General features: G+C 41.7%; 1 protein-coding gene across 1 annotated transcript in view; it reads left to right on the top strand.

Moving 5' to 3' along the window:
• si:dkey-215k6.1 (transmembrane protein 132C) overlaps nt 1-20,587 on the top strand; it is a 221,791-nt gene that overhangs the window by 62,495 nt on the left and 138,709 nt on the right. The window contains exons 2-3 of the mRNA XM_034596167.1: nt 11,460-11,878; nt 12,131-12,708. Coding sequence (XP_034452058.1) covers nt 11,460-11,878; nt 12,131-12,708 — 997 coding nt within the window. The remainder of the gene's footprint in view (nt 1-11,459; nt 11,879-12,130; nt 12,709-20,587) is intronic.

Below are 20,587 nucleotides of genomic sequence, written 5' to 3' on the forward strand. Positions count from 1 at the left end.
CAAAACCGCTCATGCTGAGAGAGAAATTAGTTGTTTAGATTGGCTTTGGTAGGAACACATCACAAAATAAAGTACAAAGCCACATCATCATCATTTAATCACACCTCCTCACTCAAGAGGAGAATATTAGTTGGTCATTGTGGTTTAACTGCATTATTTCACATAGAAAGCTAATTACTGTGCAGATAAATGAGTGTTTTTATTGATGAATGAATGGATTTTCCTATGTCCCAGACCACAGTTGGTCAATGTTCACAGTCCATGTCAGCACAATGTAGAAAATCAACCTGCGGAAACCTTGAACCTGTTTGAATAGAGCATTTGTCCCACTTTATAAATCAACCGTAAACATATATATATATGGAAGACTAGAATGCTACTTCTCCAAATCCACTGGATCAGAATTATGTTTTAGATCTGCACCAAAATTCACAAACTCAAAGATATCAGTCCCCAAAAATGATTCCCTGGGAAAATTGGGAAAAATAATAAACTCCTGGATCTGCCAGTTTTTACAGATCCGTGCAAAACAAGTAATGGATTCTTTCTTCGCTCATGTCCCATCCTTCCACCAGGTTTTGTGGCAATCCGTTTAGCTGACCAAAAAACAAACAGACAGGAGTGAAAACATAACCTCCTCGATGGAGCTAATAATGCAGCTGAATCTGGGAAACTGCTGCTAAATAATCTACTTTTTTTGTGGAAAAAAGCTACAAAACACACATCTTTCTATCTTCACGGTTCATGACACAGCTATAAAACTATAATCTAGAAAATATTGGAGCCAATATAAACTATAGAGAATCTGCTCCACAAAAAAATACATGCCAGACACCAGTCTGCTCCTTTATATCCCTTGCTCTATCTTTTATAGTTGACCCTGTGATAACTTGTGACCTCGGTCTGTACCGTCCCTCTCTAATAGCTCTCCGTCCGCGGCTGTACAAATGCTGCGCCTCATATTCAGATGGTTGACCTTAGAATCTCAATCTGACGCTCATTTTATGGCTTTTCTGCTTTATGGGGACTGTTATGAGAAATATTGGGATCAGATGAATAGAGGGAGAGGGGGAAGACGAGAGTGAAAGACGAGGGGGGTGGGGCTCAGAGAGAGGCGGGTTGATGAGAGGACTGAAAGTCAAATGGTGGTGAGGACACAATATGTCCCGGTCATAAAAATTCCCCAATGAAAAACCTCATCTCTGACTTTTAATGAATTTATTTATGTTTTATTTGATATTGCTGTGAGTTATAACTGCTGCAGAGGTTATGCCCATTTATGTCACTTCAGTGTTTCTCCAATACATCTTTTTATAGTGGGCTGTCTGTAATAATTTGAAAGTTGCCTTTTTTAATGATTATAAGTGACCCTGTTCATACAAATATGAACCTCTCAAAGTTGTCACGTGCATTTAAACACACATGTATGCTGCCGGTCATTCAACTAATTATACCCATTGCCTGCATTTTCACTTATGCAGTAAACAAGAGACGATAAGAATTGTAGAAAGTAAACTGTACAAGTGAGAAAATGTGACATGTGACATTTAAACATCTGCCTTTCTATTTCTTAGAAAGGCAGATGTTGACTTGAAAATGTGAGACTAGGAGACCAAGAGGGACGAGCAGTGAGACAGATGGTCACCAGAAGACAGGCTAATGTGAAATGTTAGTTCACACCTCTGCTTAAAGAAGTCGCACATTGACGCAGCTGCGTGTTTGATAGATGACCTTCGAGGAAGTGATGATGAAGACTGAAGTGTGAACATGCGATGTGTGTGTGTGTGTGTGTGTGTGTGTGTGTGTGTGTGTGTGTGTGTGTGTGTGTGTGTGCGCGCGCGTGCGTGCGTGCGTGCGTGCGTGCGCGCGCATGATCTCACAAGAGTGAAAAGGTGAAAACAGTGAGGATTCATCATCAGCTCTATAAAGGTTTATTTTAACGTTAGGGCTGATTAAATGTTGTCGACGTTAGAGGACTGTGTGTGTGTGTGTGTGTGTGTGTGTGTGTGTGTGTGTGTGTGTGTGTGTGTGCTGGCTTAAAATGACCTGACCTTCTCCGACACCCTCCCGTTGCACACACGCTTACAAAATGTCGAAGTTGAACAAGGGAACAATTAGCACTAATGATTTTCACCTAAAAGTGCAGAATCTATCAATAAAAAAAGGAACACAAGGTTTAAATTGACTGAGTGTGTGTGTGTGTGTGGATGGGTGTGGATGTTTTCACTTGCATTTGCGTGAGTGGGTGTGTTCCAGATGCCGCGATAAAAATACCTGCACTTGTCAGACTTAATTAAGTTTGTGTTCATGTGGCATCTGCGGCAATCGATAGCAATAAGACGGAGAATGTGGCTGATAAACAGGGAGTGAGAGACTGATGACAGCAGAGGGAGGCGAGACAGAGAGGGACGAGTGCAGATAAAGAGCGGAAGACCGATAAGGAGTCGCATACAAACAGAGCTAAGAGATGCCGACAAAACTGAGAATGAATGAGATAAAAAGTGACGGAGATACAGGCTGAATGGAATGAATAGAGAGAGAGAGAGAGAGAGAGAGAGAGAGAGAGAGAGAGGGGTGCCTGTCAACTGTTTGATAATCCTCCTCTCATTAGTGCATCAATCAGATTACTCACACCAGATTCTGGCAATTAGCTGTTGAACATTAATCAGATTGGCCTAACCAGATTAGAGTTGTAAACAGATTAGAGAGGGATTACTACAGCGTTCTGTACAATCCTGGGAATTCTTTCACTCTGTATTGTACTGAGCTGCAGTGTCTGGTCTTGTCTTCAGAGTCTAAAGGCTGCTGCTGCACACTAGAATATAATCGGGCTGATTTTAGACTCGATTTGCTCCTTCCAACAATCAGCTGGGCGTTTCCGACTGGAGGTCAGTCAGTGCAGATTATCTGAGTTTACAAAATAATCGTAATTCTACAGATTGACTCGGAGCCTCCCCGATCACGAGGCGGCTCCAACAGAAACTCGCAATAGCAAATGAGAGCGAGCTGACCGGGAAGCGTCACCAACCAGATGTTGCGTACAGCTGCAACTTAAAACAACAATACATTTTCAACTCACGCTGTTGTTGATGTTTAAGCCAATTCTTCCCTCTCAGCCATGACTTCATCTGTAGGTTTTATTTATTTATTACACACAACGTTGGTCCTCCTCCATGTTTGTTTCTTTTCACTGCTCAGTACTCGACACTCCAGTTCAGAAGGTGGCGGTAATGAACCTAAACGTTGTTTGCCATCCGCCACTTTCTTTTTTTCGCTGTTTGAAAGCAAATTGCTGTTTGTGTTTTGTGTGACGACATGTTCAACTTGTGTGTAGCGCATTGATTCACTTAGACACTTGCACACACTGTTTAGTCAGCAGCAGAAATTATGTGCGTGTTCATTTACATATAGAGCAGGGAGGTCACAGGAGACACATTCATTGTAATGCCGGTAGTGAACAGACAAATTTGGAGCGGTCCACTTGTGATTGAATTTCTCAAGACGGAGTTTAATACCAGGGCTGAACAAGAGCAAGGTGTTTGAGATAAAGAGATACAGCTGCACGTTGTTCCATGAAGACTAAAGAATATTATAAATTCAGTCAAATCAAATGTAGGTAACCTTGGGTTGTAGACTCTGACCAGCCCCAACCCCATTTAGCCGACTGACTGACTGGAACAATACTGGAACGTCAAATAAAAAAAAATGTGCTTGCTTCTGTTACTGTAAAGTAGCTTCATCAATGTTAAGGCAACACTTAAGTGTTCTTCAACCTTTTGAAAAGAGCCTCATAATAACAGCCTTTAGGAGCGCTGGCATTTTGTCTAGGCGGAAATCAATGGGCTGCAATTAGAAGGTCGATGCTGAATGGTCTTTACTGTAACAGCATGTAACATTATTGATGTAATTATAATACTTTAAACGTAACCTGCGTAGTTTTCATTGCAAATTGCATTTTGTCCCAACAAACACGCCCAGTGAAAATGCAGCATTAACGGTATTTATAATTTCTCAAATGCTTCGAAATTATCCTTGATTGCATTTGCTTCTTCGTCCTCATCGACTGACATATGCTAAATGTCAATATGGATAACCATGTGGTGTAGTGTGTAGGATGTGCATCAAAACATTGCTCTTGAGTTACACTAGTGGCAAAAATCTCCACAGGGTACCTTTACGATTGGTGCTAGATGAGTATGTCCTATTCCGAAGTACCCACAACCATTTACGAACATTTACACACCTTTGAAGTACTTGAGACACGTAGGCATGGACACACACACTCATCACATCTAAATTACGCTTGTTTTTTTTTCCTTTCCCCTCCCTTAACTTGGTTTTCTGGTTCCATCCTTGTCTCTTCACTTCTTCCCTCAGCTCTTCTCTTTACATTTATCTCCATTAACTCATGTCTTTTCCTCCCCTATTTGCTCTCCTCACTCATCCTCCTCTCTTCCTTGTCCTCCCCTCCCCTGCCCATCTCTTGCCTGCCGTCCTCCCGTCATGCTTGTCCATCCTTCACTGTCCTGCCTCCTTTCTCTCTCTGACTTTACTTTTCTCCTTCTTTTTGTCGTGACCTATTCTCCTCGAAAAAAAAGCACATCTTCCACATCATCATCCACCATTTTCTCCTCTTCCCTCCCTACCTCACTTTCTGTTGGTCCATTGAGTCAGTTGAAGTTCCTTTAGCTCCTTCATAAGCAGATTTTTACAAGTTGGCTGCGGACCAGTGAAGGATAGAATTGAAAGGCACCAAGGCCCGATGGTCTTATCCCTTCCATCCAGGGGATCCTGACCCAACACACACACAGAGGCTTTTCTTCACCGCTTTGGTCTAACTTTATTTTTTAAATTCTAAAATATTCACATATCGGTTTATGATTTTCATGCCGTTCATGTGCCCTGTGGGATCAAACATGTGACACACTCAAAACTGTTTCTGATGCACGCTCCCGGCAAACTTTCATTCAGCAACACAACATCGATGTGTTAACTTTTGCTGCACGCTACTCCTCCATATCTGCCCGTGCTGCTCGACTTCCTTTCTGACATCTTTCCTTTTTTTTTGTGTCACTCTCAGTGGAATGGTGAATTTCTCTTTACACTTCCTTGCATCTGCTGCCACAAAAACACACACTTGCACACACACACACTCCGACATAAATCACTGTCAAAAAAATTCACATCCACAATTCCCAACATCCTTTTCCTGCCATCGTATCCTTCCATCATTGGATCTTTCAGTCAGTCAATTGGGGCTCCATTCTCTAACCCTGCAAAAGAAGATCTATTTAAATTGTAGAGAGGTGATATTTAATTTTGGAAAAGGGGGAAAATAAATGGTGTAGAAAAGTATTTTGCAAACTGTAAAAAAATAGGCACTCTCCCACTAACAGTACTGGATCTGGACCCAAATTGAAACGTTTTTTCCCTGAGCCTTATCACATCCTTCCACCAAGTTTCGCAGTCATCCGTCCATGAGTTTTTGCATAATCCAGCTAACTATCGGACAAAGCATAGCCTCCTAGGTGGTAATAAGACTCAAATTGTGTCTGTCAGCCCTTGGAATTGTTACAAAAACCCAGCGTGATAGGAGTCATCTTGTGATGTCACTGATGTCAGGCCATCGTCAAAATCACTGATGATGACATGTCTCCTTGTCTGCTGGTTAAATTACCTCTATGGAAAGGTGCATTGACAAAAAAACTGAGTGAAACAGAATGAGAGAGGATAAAGACGGAGTGGAGGTAATACGGAGCGGCATGGAGGGAGAAATTGAGAAAAAGAGGCAGACGGATAGAAAGAGAAAGGGGGATATTGGGTCCGAGCAAGTTGGGCTGGGGGTGTTGGTGGCAGAGGAGAGATGGTGGTCCGACCATATCTGGGGAAATGTGACTCCGCTGACCCGATGACGGGGACATCAATCAACAAGTGGTGCGTGGGTGTGGGAGTATTGGGGATTATTCTACCAGGGGGAGAGAAAACTTGGTAAACACCCCGTGGACAAGGACAAACTCAGAGATAACTTAATCACAATTACAAAAACTGCTACAACGGTTTGCCTTGTTAGGGCGAATTCTAATTAGCAGGATTAGTCGGCGATTAACGAGGCCCGGCAGTCACCACATTGATATGCAAGACTTTAAGGCAAAATCCAACAACTTAGAGTTTTAAAGAAAACTGTTGAAGAAATGGTCCAAAAAAAGGCCAGGAACATCTTGTGTTTTAAACATTATGTCAAAACCATGGTCTTCAAAGTTTTTAAGATACGATACGATAAGATAATCCTTTATTAAGCTTTATTGAGCTTGAATGATGATCCTGTGACACAGGGCGTTTTCACATCTGAAAGTCGGGAGCATGGTCCAAACCAAGGTTAATGTCTTGGTTATATTGTTTACATTTGATCCAGTTACTTTTAGTTTCACATTGATATTTAGGGAGATGACTAAAGACTTGTATGACATCGTATCTCCTCGTTATCGCCTACGTAAACTGCGTCTACCTGTAACTATACTCTACTGTTGAAAGGTTGGCTTTGGCTTTTTGTCAGTTTTATTTTTTGAATATAGTGCATAAAAAAGGTGGCTGTCTGTTTGAATGTAGAAAATTACTTAATAAATTTGGTTGCTTTTGTTAGAGGCTAAGATTGCAAGGAATTCTGCGACCCACTTATTTTATTGTTTAAATCTGTTTCTTATTGTATTGGACTGAGACCACCTCTTTGTGTTGGACAAAATTGGACCCCCCCCCCCCCCCCCCCTCCATAGTCTCGACTAATTAATCCAATATAACATTTTCTTGTAACCAGTGTTTTGGAGGGTTACTGCACAAAGTTTCATAATAATGTAATGTTTTTTTAATTGGCTTTGTCGAGCCCCTCTTTTAAGAGACTGGCTCAATTGACTGGTCACCCAAAATGTCTTGAAACATCCCAGAGTTAGTGGTGGAATCCACTTTACTTACTTTGGCCTCAGAAATTCAGTGATACATCTGTCTAAGCTCTAGCACACAGCCATTGATAAACATCCTCCAGAGATGAATTGACATTTATGTCCCCTTTAATATTGTTACAATTTTAACATTAAGTAAACATAGATGGTGCAAATTGAGGGATGGAGACAGACAGAGAGAAAAGGCCGAGAGGAGGAGAGAGAGACCGAATCCACCAAAGTAAACTCATTGCTCGTGATGAATGCTCTGCTCCGAAATAGAAACCTCATTCCTCTCCTGCTCTTCATCCTCTCTCACCCTGTTATCACTCCTCCTCACCAGTCCTCCCTTACATCTCACACCATCTCAGTCCATATATCTGTCTTTATGAATCTCTCTCTCTCTCTCTCTCTCTCTCTCTCTCTCTCTCTCTCTCTCTGGTGGTTGTGTGCCATCTGTGTGATCAATGGAATTCATTCTTTCCAGAAAATTCACCCGTGATGGATTTTTCTCTTTTTGTACCGAGTCTATGATTCTAATTCCTTTTTTGTGTGGAGGGGATGTAATTTGCGCCTTTGGCTCAACAGTTGCCTCAAGAATAAAGAAGTTTGCATGTAAGCAATGTTGTGTTCGATGCTGCGATGCAATACTTAAGTTTCAAGCTTATTAAAGGAAGTAATTGTTGTGTATTCCAAGATATATATTAGTGTTCCCCTTCAGTTATGACTGTTCAAAGTAGATAATAAAAGACGTTCTATGGCTTTTGAATTTTTTTTCAAAGGGTTCAACCTGACTCCTGCAGGACAACAATGATGGCAATCATCATATAGCTCTTAAAATATATTGTGTAATATATTTTTTTAAATACACTTGTATCAGATCAGTATCAGTAAGTCCAGGTATTGGAATCTGTATCAGGAATATAAAACAGGTATCTGAACATCCTTAGCAACACAACTTAAATGTAAAATGCAGTTGAAATGAAATGGAGTTATGGATTTCGTGCGTAGACACATTTGTGTTTAAATTCATCTTTCTGTGTAATGATTTCCTGTTGCAGACAATGGCAGCACAGCGTGTCTTTCACTGAGTTTGTAAAAAATCACTCACTAGCAGACAGATACTCGACTCTGATATGAAAGATAACGACAAGTGTGTGTGTGTGTGTGTGTGTGTGTGTGTGTGTGTGTGTGTGTGTGTGTGTGTGTGTGTGTGTGTGTGTGTGTGTGTGTGTGCGCATGGCTATGTAATTAAATGAAAAAAAAAATCTGTGTCAATATTTAACAAACACAATATCAAGCAGCACTGATACCATTATCACATCTTGGTATCTCTCCCTCTCTTGTACCCATCTGGCTTTGCTTGTCGCTGTCTTTCCTTTCTCTTTCTTCCTGTCCTACACGCTCCACTGTGTTCTGATTATTGGCTGTTTGTGTGTGTGTGTTTTTGTGTGTCTGCGTGAAATAGAGCAGGATGTGCATTTTTTTTGGGGGGGGGGGGATCACAGATGGGCTTTGTCAAATCTCTGTACATCTGGCGTTGTTCCTGTTACAATTCTCACACACTCACCCACACGTGTATGTACAGTATGGGATATAATTTCCCTCGGCCATCATCACATTTACACATAAAGCACTTGTGCACGACACAGACTCACCAGAGCAGTCATAGATTTTACACACTTATAGTTTTGCTCTCTCTCACACGTGCACACATTGTGCAGCAGGACACAGCGGGTACGGACGCCTGTTGTGGTTGGTGGTTGCCAAAGTAATCATGCCAGGGAATCTGGACCATGCCAGGTTTAATGGCAGCCAATGGCACACCACTATTAAAATGCCAGATTTCAAAGGGTGAAGCCTGACTTGTTGTATAGCGCCACCCATCGAGCGGAGATTGGCGTGACTTACATGTCTGAGAAATATGTTTGTATTCGCGCTTCTTCACAGATTATAAACAGTTGCATTTACAGACTAACTATGTGATTTCCAGATGATGCTGTTCCAAAAAAATGTACAATGTCAAAAGTGGAAGCTTCAAGGTTCAGCAGCAAGTTAATCAAAGATCAAACTAAATATTACACATTTTAAACAATGATAAGCGATAAGGAAAGTAAAACCTGAGATAAAAGTGTAAAATAAAAACATCTTTTTCCTATTTGTATCATATGATGTTAATTATTTCATCCAAGGGTCAACATTTGCCTGCATGAGCGAGCTCTACCCGTGTGTGTGCTTGTCTCTGTGTGTTTGTGTGTGTTAGTGTGTCAGCTGTTCGAGGTCCCTGTCCAGGATCGGGACATATGCTTCAAAAGACTCCTGTGGACTCACACAGACACACACACACATGCAGGCCTTTGCAACCCAAAGACGCCCCTGAAAAAAGAAAAAGAAAACCTCAGCTAACTGACTTTAATGGTCGGATGTGGGATTTTGTTTTTAAATGTTGGCACTAAATTAATAACTTTTATACAGTGTTTTATTTTATAAAAATCACTGATGAAGTCAAAGATGCTATAGCCTATATTTGAATGACCGAGAAAAGTGATTTTTTTTCTTATTCTGAAAGTTTTCTTGTGACAAGCACACAATACTCTAAATAATCAGGAGTTTAAATATAGAAACAGTTCATTTCCTTCAGCATTTCTCTTTAGCAGGTAGACACGTGATCTTGTGTAATATAAAAATCTCCAATCATTCATATTGTTCATAGAATTTATTTTTCATATTTTCCCCTTTTTTCCATTTTTATCTCACTTTCTTTTGTTTTCATATTTCTCTGCTTCATTCTTTTTTTCCTTTATTCTAATTCTCTCCCTCTTTCCCCTCTCTCGCTCTTTTTCTCAGCTGTCTCATTCACTCTTATCTTATCCCTACGTGCCCACACACCATAACCAAACCAGCCTGCTTATTCATGTTGCACAGAGGTATCACTTTATTTCTCTGCTATTATTTTTTTGTGAAGTCGCCTCAGTATGACTCGCCCCAGACAGCGCTTTGCTGTCCCACCCTCATTATATTTTCACACTCTGCTGCCCTACGACACAAAGACACACACACACACACACACACACACACACACACACACACACACACACACACACACACACACACACACACACACACACACACACACACACACACACACACACAAACCCCTCTGTATTTGTGTCTTTTCTTTGTCCCACTGGTCCAAATCTACTCCTCTATCCTCATCCTTTTGTAATGACAAATGCTAATTTATAATTACTGTGGTATTTTTTGTTTTTTATTTTACAGCACATTGTTTCAAATATCTACATTACAGTTGAATTTAAGAACGAATAAACAGATTATATATCCTATAGGGCACCAAACAAATGTATATAAAGGTTATATCTGGTAGACAAGGTTAAATATGAAGTCTTTTGCTGGAAAGTTAAATGGTCACGACTGAATTATGAGCAATCAAAGCAAAAATGTATCACAGAAACACGGAATGCATATTAAGGGGAATAGGACGTTTAATAACCAGTGAGCAAACAACCCAACAACTGTCACTTTACTCTGATGGAAATGTTGCTGAATCCTGATTGGTTCCATTTTAGCCACTTCAAACCAGTTGCTTAGCATATGGGGACAAATATAAAAGTGTAAAATAACCAGAAACATAATAACTAATAGAGTAATAATATAGTGTTAATATAGAATTACATCACTATAACTGAAGCTGAATAAGAAGAAGTTTTCAGGACTTTTACAAATATTACTTTTTTCTATCAAAAGTACCACTCTCATTGAACTGTACTCACCTCACCTCATGTCAGCATTTAGTTCTAAGTCACATAAGTGATCTTTGTGGCTGTTCGGTACCTTGCACAATATAAAGCTGACAACACAAGCTGTGGGTTTGAGTGACGGAGGATCAGAACTCCCTCCCATCACAGCACAGTCAGTGAAACCCTGGGTCTTCTTTGGAAATGAGAGACTGAACCATAACCCCCAGTAAATCCCAGGCTTCAAGATCCCAGTGTTTTTGAAATGCCTGGTATACAACTTAATGTAAATGTATGGAATTAAACTACCAAAGAGCAATATATCCTTTTGGATGTATGCATGTGTGGTGTAATGCTAAGATTACAAAAAAAGTGACGCATTATTGTCGAGCCTCTTGAGTGTATGAGACTTGTATTCACAACACGGGGCCGATGTGTTTCTGCTCATGTGGGGAAGCCGTTAAAACACAGTGTGCTGTGGTGTATGTTGTGTCAGCGGGTTGTAATCCATGTGTGAATTTATGTGGAAAAGCTGATAGATATGAGCATGTGTTTAAATCATGGTGTTATACCATGAAAATGCATTTCACAAGTCAATGAGTCTGAGATTTACACGCTGCTGTCGTGATTTTAATTGATGATTAGCTGCATTGTGTCTGTTATCAGTTTTTATGAATGGATGCTTTTATTATCGTAACACAGCTAATCTTTTTCTTTATTTCCTCCCCTGCCGTCCATCTGTCTCTGTTCCGTCTTTCTTTCCTCTATTCAGTGTCCGACAGCCCAGCAGGAGCAGCAGGCGGCGGACCAGGGGGAGGGTCCGACTCATCCCAGCCCCGCTTCTCATCCTCGCTCCCCACATACCTCCCCGTCCAATGCCAGCTAAGTGGTGCTGACTCCGCCTTCTTCCTGCGGGAAGCCAATCAGGAGGTGATGCGAAACGGCAGCCTGTCGTCGCGGACCGAGCCCTTCTTCCTCCACCAGCTTGAGCCAGGCTTCGCCGCCCCGCACGCCCTGCCCAGCGTCAACTGCAGCTACGGAAACCTGAGCATTGAGCAGCCAATCCCAGTGGAGCTGCTGCAGGGTCCACCGCAGCACGTGCTACCGTCAACCAACCAGGTGACCCTGAACTGGAAGGTCAAAGGTCAAGTGGTGGTGCCCAGAGTAGGGTCAACCCGGCCCTGGATACAGGTATTGGCAGTTTTAACGTCACCTTAATCTTCTAATGCAATAAAATGCGTACTTTATATGCAAACCCCATAAAAGAAGCAGGATCCAAATCAAAGAAACATTAAAAGATTCCATCTGTAAGTTAATGTTTGTCTTTCTGCTCATGGAACCACTTTGACAAGTGAAGGAAAAGATAAAGACATTGTGACAGGAAGTTCTTTTTTCCCACATAAACCCTCAATATGATCTGAAATGTGTTTGTTTTGTTCTTAGGTTCTGTTTTACTTAGTAGGGCGGCGTTGGGATGAGCCTGACCCGCCTCCTCCATCCCTCCTGCCATGTGTCAGAGCTGTGGCCGTCCGGGACACCAGCGAAGCAGCACCATCGGCTGGCTGCCGACTCGTGGGACCATCTGGCATCTGTGTTGTCCGTCTGGAGATTCCCCCAGCTTGGTTTACACCACCGCAAGTGAGAAAGAGACCTCCTGAGGTGACTCTACCATCAGTGGATGTGTATTACTCGATCATACCACTAGAAGGGGCTGATCAAGAGTGTCCCTTCATCGTCAACGAGCCATGGAGAAGCCCAAGTGCCAACGTTGGGCCTCTCGGAGGCCTGGGCATGGGCCTTGGGGGGCAGTGGAGCCCCCTAGTGGATGGGGGTCTTCAAGACATGTTGAAAGCTGGTTCTGTTGTAATGACCACGGGTCCAGTTTCTGCCAAAGGACAAAGACTGAGACTGGATGAAAACGTGGAGGTTCTGGTGCCACCCAGCCCGGTTCGGCTCGGCAAGACGGTGGCGTTTGGTGTCTACATGAAGACAGAGTCCCACACGGAGCAGTTTACACTGAGGTAGGAACACAAGCATTTTCTTTGGTTTCTCTCTGATTCTTATTTCTATCATAACCACTCGGTCCTTTCCTGCTCACCCACACTCTCTCGTCTCAACACTGCCGTCACCTTTGTATACTGAGCCTCTTTCAGGAGCCAGCAGTGCAAAAAAACCTCATGAATATTCGTGACTGATCCAAGGAGAGAGCAAAACACAGAGAAAGAGAATCGAGGGAAGGAAAGGGCGACTTAAAGGGACTGAGGTTTGAGGAATGTGAGAGAAAAGGCATAAAATCCGAGGCTCAGTCTGGCATGGACTTCCCTCCTGTGTGATCCGATCACAAGTGGACAGCTCTAAGTGCATCAGATCACACGTTGCATTAGCATGCGTATCCACGTGCATCTCCAGTGACCACGTGTAATCAGATCTCATGTCCCCCGCTCCATATGCAAATAAACACATAAATCATTTCTGTTTGCAAAGACCAAATGTATTGTTGTTTTTAGCCTGTCGGACTTTGACAGAGGGGGCTGTTGTCAACACACACAGAGAGAGAGAGAGAGAGAGAGAGAGAGAGAGAGAGAGAGAGAGAGAGAGAGAGAGAGAGTGGCAAGGAAATGCTGATCAAATCAATGTGCTGCTCACACTGAAGGAATTTCATATTCATTTCAAATAGTAAAACGAAAAATAAACAGTTAACACAACAGTTTGAGGTCACAGGTGTATTCACTTATTCTGGCTTCTCCTTGGTGTGAAGGTAGCAGAACTGGAAATTCATGTACTAATGGTTAATTTCTCCGACTCTTAACAGCTGCAACTAAGCTAGGGGAGTCAATCAGGCAGTGTCTGTAATAAGTGAAGTGAAGTCGAGTGTAAGCTGTGGTCGCTCACAGGCAGACAGATAAAGCAGAGAATGAGAAGGTAAATCCCCAAAACAGATCGAAAAGGCTCCGAAGCTGCAGCGTGGTTCAGAGAATTGGGAAGAGGAGGAGTCAGCAGGACCATCGGGGGGGGGGGTTGTAACTCCCGGGCACGAGGGCGTGGCAGGCTCTGTGAAGAAAGGAGAGTTAGTAAAATGGCAGAAAAGAGAATGAATGAATGCATGAATGAGCCGTGACACTTTCATTGCAGAACATTGCGAAGTATAAGTAACGTAGCGTGACGCACAGCATCACATCACCAGACTAACTTCTTTCATATGAAACGACTGGAGCTCCGTGTGGCAGCAGTAAACTTAGACTTGAGTCATTGATGGGTGATTTGATTCTGTGTTGCACTGCGGACAGGATATTTGAAATTCAAGGAAGCAGACAGGAGCGACAGCAGTGAATGGGCGATTGTGATAAGACACTCAAGGCACCAGTGCCTATAAAGTATCGAAACACCTTTATTGGTCTGATTTAATCTGTTTGGTTTCCTACATTTCTATCAAAAGAGAGAAAAAGACATAGAATCACAGCTGTTTGTTTCTCTGTGCTCAATCCTTCCTGCGGTCATTTGAGGACACTGGAGAAAAAAGGAACAAGTGGCACCGCACCTTGTCCTGCTACCTGCTGACACACACACACACACACACACACACACACACACACACACACACACACACACACACATATCCTCAGACACACAGACAGAGGGAAATAAATACTCCACCGACATCCTGCCCTCACTATTTCTCTCTGCCATGTGCACACACATACTTCACCGCTGTGCATGCACACAGCCTGACAGTGCCCTGAGTGTGTATTGAGTATACACACACACACACAGACACACAAATACACACACTGAGAGGTGTCCTCTCTGTTTCTCCCTACAGACACTTTGCCTTTGTCTTTATTGTACAACTCCCCTGCTGTGTGTGTGTTTGTGTGTGCGCACATACATTTGTGTGGCATTGCCATACTTTTTATGGCATAGTTTATGGCAGCTGTTGTTCAGTTGTTTAAGTGATGTGTCCAGCTGTTTCTGTTCTTAAGAATGTCCCATTCAAAAGCTCTTTCTGCTCGCATTTCAGTTGAGTGTGTGTGTGTGCATGTGTGTGTATGTATACGTGCGTGTGTGTGTTTGTGTCCATCCCCCCTACCTGCAGCTATTGCCCTCTGCCCCAGCGCACAGTCCCGTGGATAATCTCCCATGTAAGAAGCACAGTGAATACATGTAATAAGGCTTAAGTGGATGTCGTTCCTGTTCGTGAGCGTGCACATGCATGTGTGTGTGTGCGTGTGACACATAATAAGCCGTAAGTGTGCTCCATCACACTGAGGTGATGTGATTATGATAAACTGCTGAGGAGATGGGGGGACACGGAGGGAGGACGAGTCAGAGACGGACAGTGACGGAAGGGGAAGGAGAGAGAAGAAATGACAGAAGAAAATAGGAGGTTCTAACAGGAGGATGGATAAACAAACTCAAAGAGGGACAGAGAAACGCTTCCTTCTCTTGCATGTCTTTCTCACTCTGAGGCGCAAGGACGGAGGAATGGAGAAAACACACACTTGCCAAATTGGATGGGTCGTCCTGGCTGGATCCCCTGTCACTGGGCTTGTAGTGTCATGTAACCATACATGATTCTGTCACTCAGTAATTGGACTTCTCCTCTGCAGGGAGTAAACTGAGACCTAGGATGTGGAAGAGCCATCACGTACTGATAAACTTAAACTGCAAAGTCTTTTACTCCGATCATTCTAAAAATAAGAAATAAAAAACTCCCCATAATTTCATTTGTTATATATTTTGAATTCTGCATTTGTTTAAAAGTTGTCACCACACTCCCAGTGATCATTTCTTGTTATTCATTTGTATATGCCTAATTGGCTTTAGTAGCAATTAAAACAATTAAAGTCAGTTTAAGAGCATTTTTACTCTCAAGGGCCACCCCCGCATTTTACATATAAAATCCTCTAGAACTTCTACTAGAAAAGACGATTTTCAGGACAAATACAATTTCAACTAAATATATCTTGCGAAAAACCTATTATTTGCTATATTCATAGTTCAGGGTGATGAGAATATGGATAAATGGATAATGAAGAAAGAAAATAGAAAGAAAAACAACTAATGTGTTTCTCTAACTCCCTGATGTACAGTAACTGCTGCAGGACCTGTTCTAGACGATGCGCCAATGTCACAGTGTGAGACTGATACCAAGAGACAATTAAACATAATGGCCAGACCACAGCAGACACGTGTGAGGTGCTGGATGTGCATGTAATTGGTTTTTGACACTGGTACTCAAGCCCTGAAGATAATGGGCCAGTGCTCCACTCTGTGTTCCTTAAGGAAAAGAGGAGAACATGAAAAGGGAGAGATTTTTTTTTCATGAATTCAAAAGCAAAGAAAGGAGTCAAAGTGTTTTTTGTGCTTTTATTAAGATCACACTGGAGAATCTAATTTAAACTGGATTTTCATGTGGGTTGAAATGGTTTTGCTTCTTATATCTTTCAGTTGCATCATTAAATCATTTTCAATGCAGAGGTCACAGCATTGTTTGTTGTGTCGTGTCTTCTGCAAAAACATCATGCATGACTCATTTCCCCTTCTGCTCTTTTCTTACGTGCACTTAAGTTATTTGTTACCAAGCAGACCTATGCTGAAGTGTCTTGGCTCCCAGAGCCACTCTCATCCTTTGTCTCATACTTCAGTTCTATCTGATCAGTTCAAGTGTTACTTGGTTCATCCTGGACCTATTTAGATCTCACCATTCGTTACATGTCATTTGGTGGACGCTATTATCCAAAGCGACTTACAATTACTGCATTCAACATCTATTCAGTATCTTGCCCAAGGACACTTCGGCATGCAGATGGGGATCGAACCCCCGACCTTCCGGTTGAAGGACGACCACTCTACCCTCCCTCAGCCACAGCCGCCACCATAAATACAACAAACATCTCTTCCAGGGCCAAATGCTTTTATGAACTGGGCTGATTCCAGACTAAATAGTTTTTTCTTTCATCCTTCATAAAAGTCGATGCAAAGAAGCTCTAATATCTGTAATGTTCATCCTGCACCACATTTGCTGATGACTATAATCAACTGAGAAACGTCTGATTTCTGCTTAATGTTGTTGAGACAACAGGCCGCAATTCTGCACACAGTTTTGCCTTGAAATGACATACTTGTCTATAATGATAATGTAGGAAAGGAGGAAATTGAGTTAAAAGCAGCAGAGCATAGAGCGGCAACATGTGGATCCTTTATCTTCAGCCTTGTTTCTTCTCGCTCTTTTGCTTTCTGCTCCGATGCTGTAGACGACTAAACTCCTGAGGCAAAGGGGATTCAATCAATCAATCAAACTTTATTTTTATAGACCAAATTCACAAATCACAATTTGCCTCATAGGGCTCGACAACGTGTAATGTCCTCTGCACCTCTGTCAGTAAAGTGGGTGTTCCATGTGTGGAATGGACTAAATTATCAAAGCACATTTACTTTGAAAACCCTAATGCACACAGTTGTTCAGGCATTTTCTCTTGGAACATCTTACATGTTATATTTACCTCAGGACTTCCCCTCTGTGCATTAATCCTAACCCAGTACAGCAGATGTCGAGTTCTGTGCAGCTGCAGTTCAGTGAGCGTTCACTAACAAGTCATTAATACAGAGTCTGAACCAGTGGAAACCTCTTCCCATGTACGTTAAATACTTTAAATTATGCATTTGTTAGCATTGGAACATTTTTCAGCAGTGGGGATGTTGACAGACTGAGGGTCAAAGTGATTAGTATCTCCCTCATTAAGAAGCTGTCATCTTGAACTGTGTGTTATCGTTGTTGGGCTGGTTAATTAGTGAGATGATTACTGATGAGGGGGAAAATGCTGTGTGTGTGTGTGTGTGTGAGAAATAGACAGACGGAGACAGACTGAGACGGCAATTATCAAACGGCAAACAAGTATTTCTCTCTGCTCGTTTTTTCTCAGTTTTATTTCTTTCTATCTGTTTTTATGGGACTTGTTAGAATAGTCATTTGTTTGTGAATGGAATGTATCATCCCCACCCATTATTTATTTGTGTGTGTGTGTGTGTGTGTGGGTGTGTGTGTGTGTGTGTGTGTGTGTGTGTGTGTGTGTGTGTGTGTGTGTGTGTGTGTGTGTGTGTGTGTGGATTAGTGGATTTTTTTCTAGGATCAGAGGGGAGATGTTCTTCTAAGGACCAGCTAGTCCTCTCTCGTGGCTTCAACACACACACACACACACAAGCCCAGGATACCTTTATTTCACAAAGCTCCACCATCGATTTCACCTCACATGCCCTTTCACCAGCGAGGAGCCAGAATTGATTGTTTTTTGCGCCCCTGTGTGTGTGTGTGTGTGTGTGTGTGTGTTTGTGTAACTGTTTCCGTGGCCTTAAGTTAACACATTGCATATGCTTGTTTGTATGATTGTGTTCATGCACATTTGCTGTGGTATCCCTCCGTGTTGTTTGTGTATCACATGTGACGTGCGTATACTTTCTGTTGAGTCAGAGTGTGAGTGTCATGGGCTGATGGGATTCTCATTGTCTTCGTTTGCCTCTCTGTTCTCTTCCCTCGCTCTTTATTTGTGTTTTTTGTGTTTTTTGTGTCGGCGCCTTTCAACTCACAAATTCATTCTGTGCAGTCTTGAAAAGGCACAAAAGATAAAAAAACGAGAACTAGATTAATTTCTTTCATTTGGGATGAAGCCAATAATTACGCTTCCGGGGTGTTATGAAAAAAAAAATGCACACTACCAACAAATTGGAAAGTATTACATTCACAAAGTGATTGTGTTGCAGGACTTGCTTTTGTTGTTTGGTTTCATTAATTTAAATATTTCATGTCCTACTTTTTTTCATCTGGAACTGAAAAGTTTTTAGTTAGCACATTATTTTATACACATTATAAACTATCTTTTTTCTTCCAAGTCACTCTTCCCTTCCAGGAGTATTGTATATTAATGTTTTTCTAACCGATGCCTGTTAACCAAATATTAACCTATTAACAAATGAGATTAAAATGTCATATAATGGAGTAAAGTAAATAATAAATAATTACATTTCATTTTAACAAGGTTTTACATGTGCAAACAGCAGCATTATCATTAGAAAATGAGGATTCACTTGTCATCCCACTGCAGCACTGCTACGCTCTCTCACACACACACACACACACACACACACACACACACACACACACACACACACACACACACACACACACACACACACACACACACACACACACACACACACACACACACCACAGACCTATATGTCACAATCAGGAGAAATCCAGTCACTACTGTGGCCCGGTAGACCGTAAAAACATCCGTGGTTCAAAGTTTTTAGGGTTTTAGGCAGGCAGACGTTGGCATTAACTTTCTGCTTTCGCTTTGCACATTCTCAAGGCCACGACGGGCATCCAGCCACTCTGATGCACATGAGAGTTAACTGCGGACATGTTCAGTGGGTAATCTCCATAAATCATCCCTCATTATCAGGCCAGGCAGTTCTTCGCAGACAGCAGTTCTACTAGTTTTTATTCAGAAATAGCAACATGCTGTGAGGTCAGTGTAGTATCTAGTGCACAGTCTGGTAACTGAGACCCACAGCTGAGAACACCTGCTCAGATGGTTTGATTTCTTCTAACAGATTCACCAACAGTACAAATCGGTCAAAATTGTTATTGTAGATAAACTGTTAAATGGTTAATGATGTTGTGTTCATAGTAAACTGTTTGGAGCTGAAAATCACTGTGCAGAGGGAGAACATGTGGTGGTAGGCGTAGTTTAAACTGTGGCCACATGAAACACGGAGTTAATTATGTTTTAACATCCACAACAACCATTACTTATGTTTTCTTATTAAAATACAGACGTCTTTTACCACCCATGACACAGTAGCTTTAAGTGCCAGAGAAACAATGGGGAAACATTGATTATTTGTGTATCATCACCTAAACGATGACTCTCTACAGAACTACACTCAACTTAATGTTGTTTTTTTTATCCCAGTCAACGTCTTTTCCAGGCAGCATCTCTATTACTATGTTTCTTTATGTCTGGGACTTCCTGCTTCCATTTATCATATTTTCTAAAGGAAATCTTTCATGTTCTCTGGATCAGAGATCATTTCTTTGTCTCTTCCCTATTGCAGTCTCTGCTTCTTCAGCAGCAGCACTCTAAATAATCACCAGAGTCATTAAATTGGACTCAACACGGTATGTACTCACGCTCGACTACATACATTTCTGCAGCCCGCTGTCCTCTCGCAGCTCCATTATTCTCATAAAATTGCCACTTACCTATTGCTTTAACATTCATCCATACTTTGATGAAGGAGTAAGGTGTATGGGTGTTATATTCAAACAAAACCCAGCAGAAGGGGTTGGTAGGCTAATTCTATATATGATAAAGAGACTGAGAAAGAGAGTAAGGAAGACTAATTTTAACAAAGTCCTATTTAAAACAAATCCGTTATATAGAGAAATAAATGACTAATAGAAAAGGAGAAACTTTTGAATCATAAATGTTCTGTATGTTAGTGACCTTAGATAAAAACTGACATTCCTCTTCATACCCTTGGTGCTGAAACTGGCCTTGCAGACGTGAAAGCTGCATTAAGTCATATTTACTATGTTAGCATTGAAGCAAATGACTCTGAGCGAGAGCTGTAGTGAAAATCTAGAGCATTTTGGAGCTTATAGCCACTTAAGGTCAATGTCTGTTCAGTAAAGGCAAATATTTTTGTATAGATTCAAAAGTCATTCACTATTGATTAAAAACTTTAATACTTGTTATATCTTTCCAAGGGGTCAATTCTTTCATTCATTTTGAGGGTTTCACCTCAATTCATATCAAGGTGAATGGTGTGATTTTCGATTTTTCTATCCTCCCAGTCACCTAAAAAGAATCAGTGGTGATTTGCATTGAGTTAGAG

Source organism: Hippoglossus hippoglossus, chromosome 9 (genome assembly GCF_009819705.1).
Source record: "Hippoglossus hippoglossus isolate fHipHip1 chromosome 9, fHipHip1.pri, whole genome shotgun sequence".
In the NCBI taxonomy this organism is placed as follows: domain Eukaryota; kingdom Metazoa; phylum Chordata; class Actinopteri; order Pleuronectiformes; family Pleuronectidae; genus Hippoglossus; species Hippoglossus hippoglossus.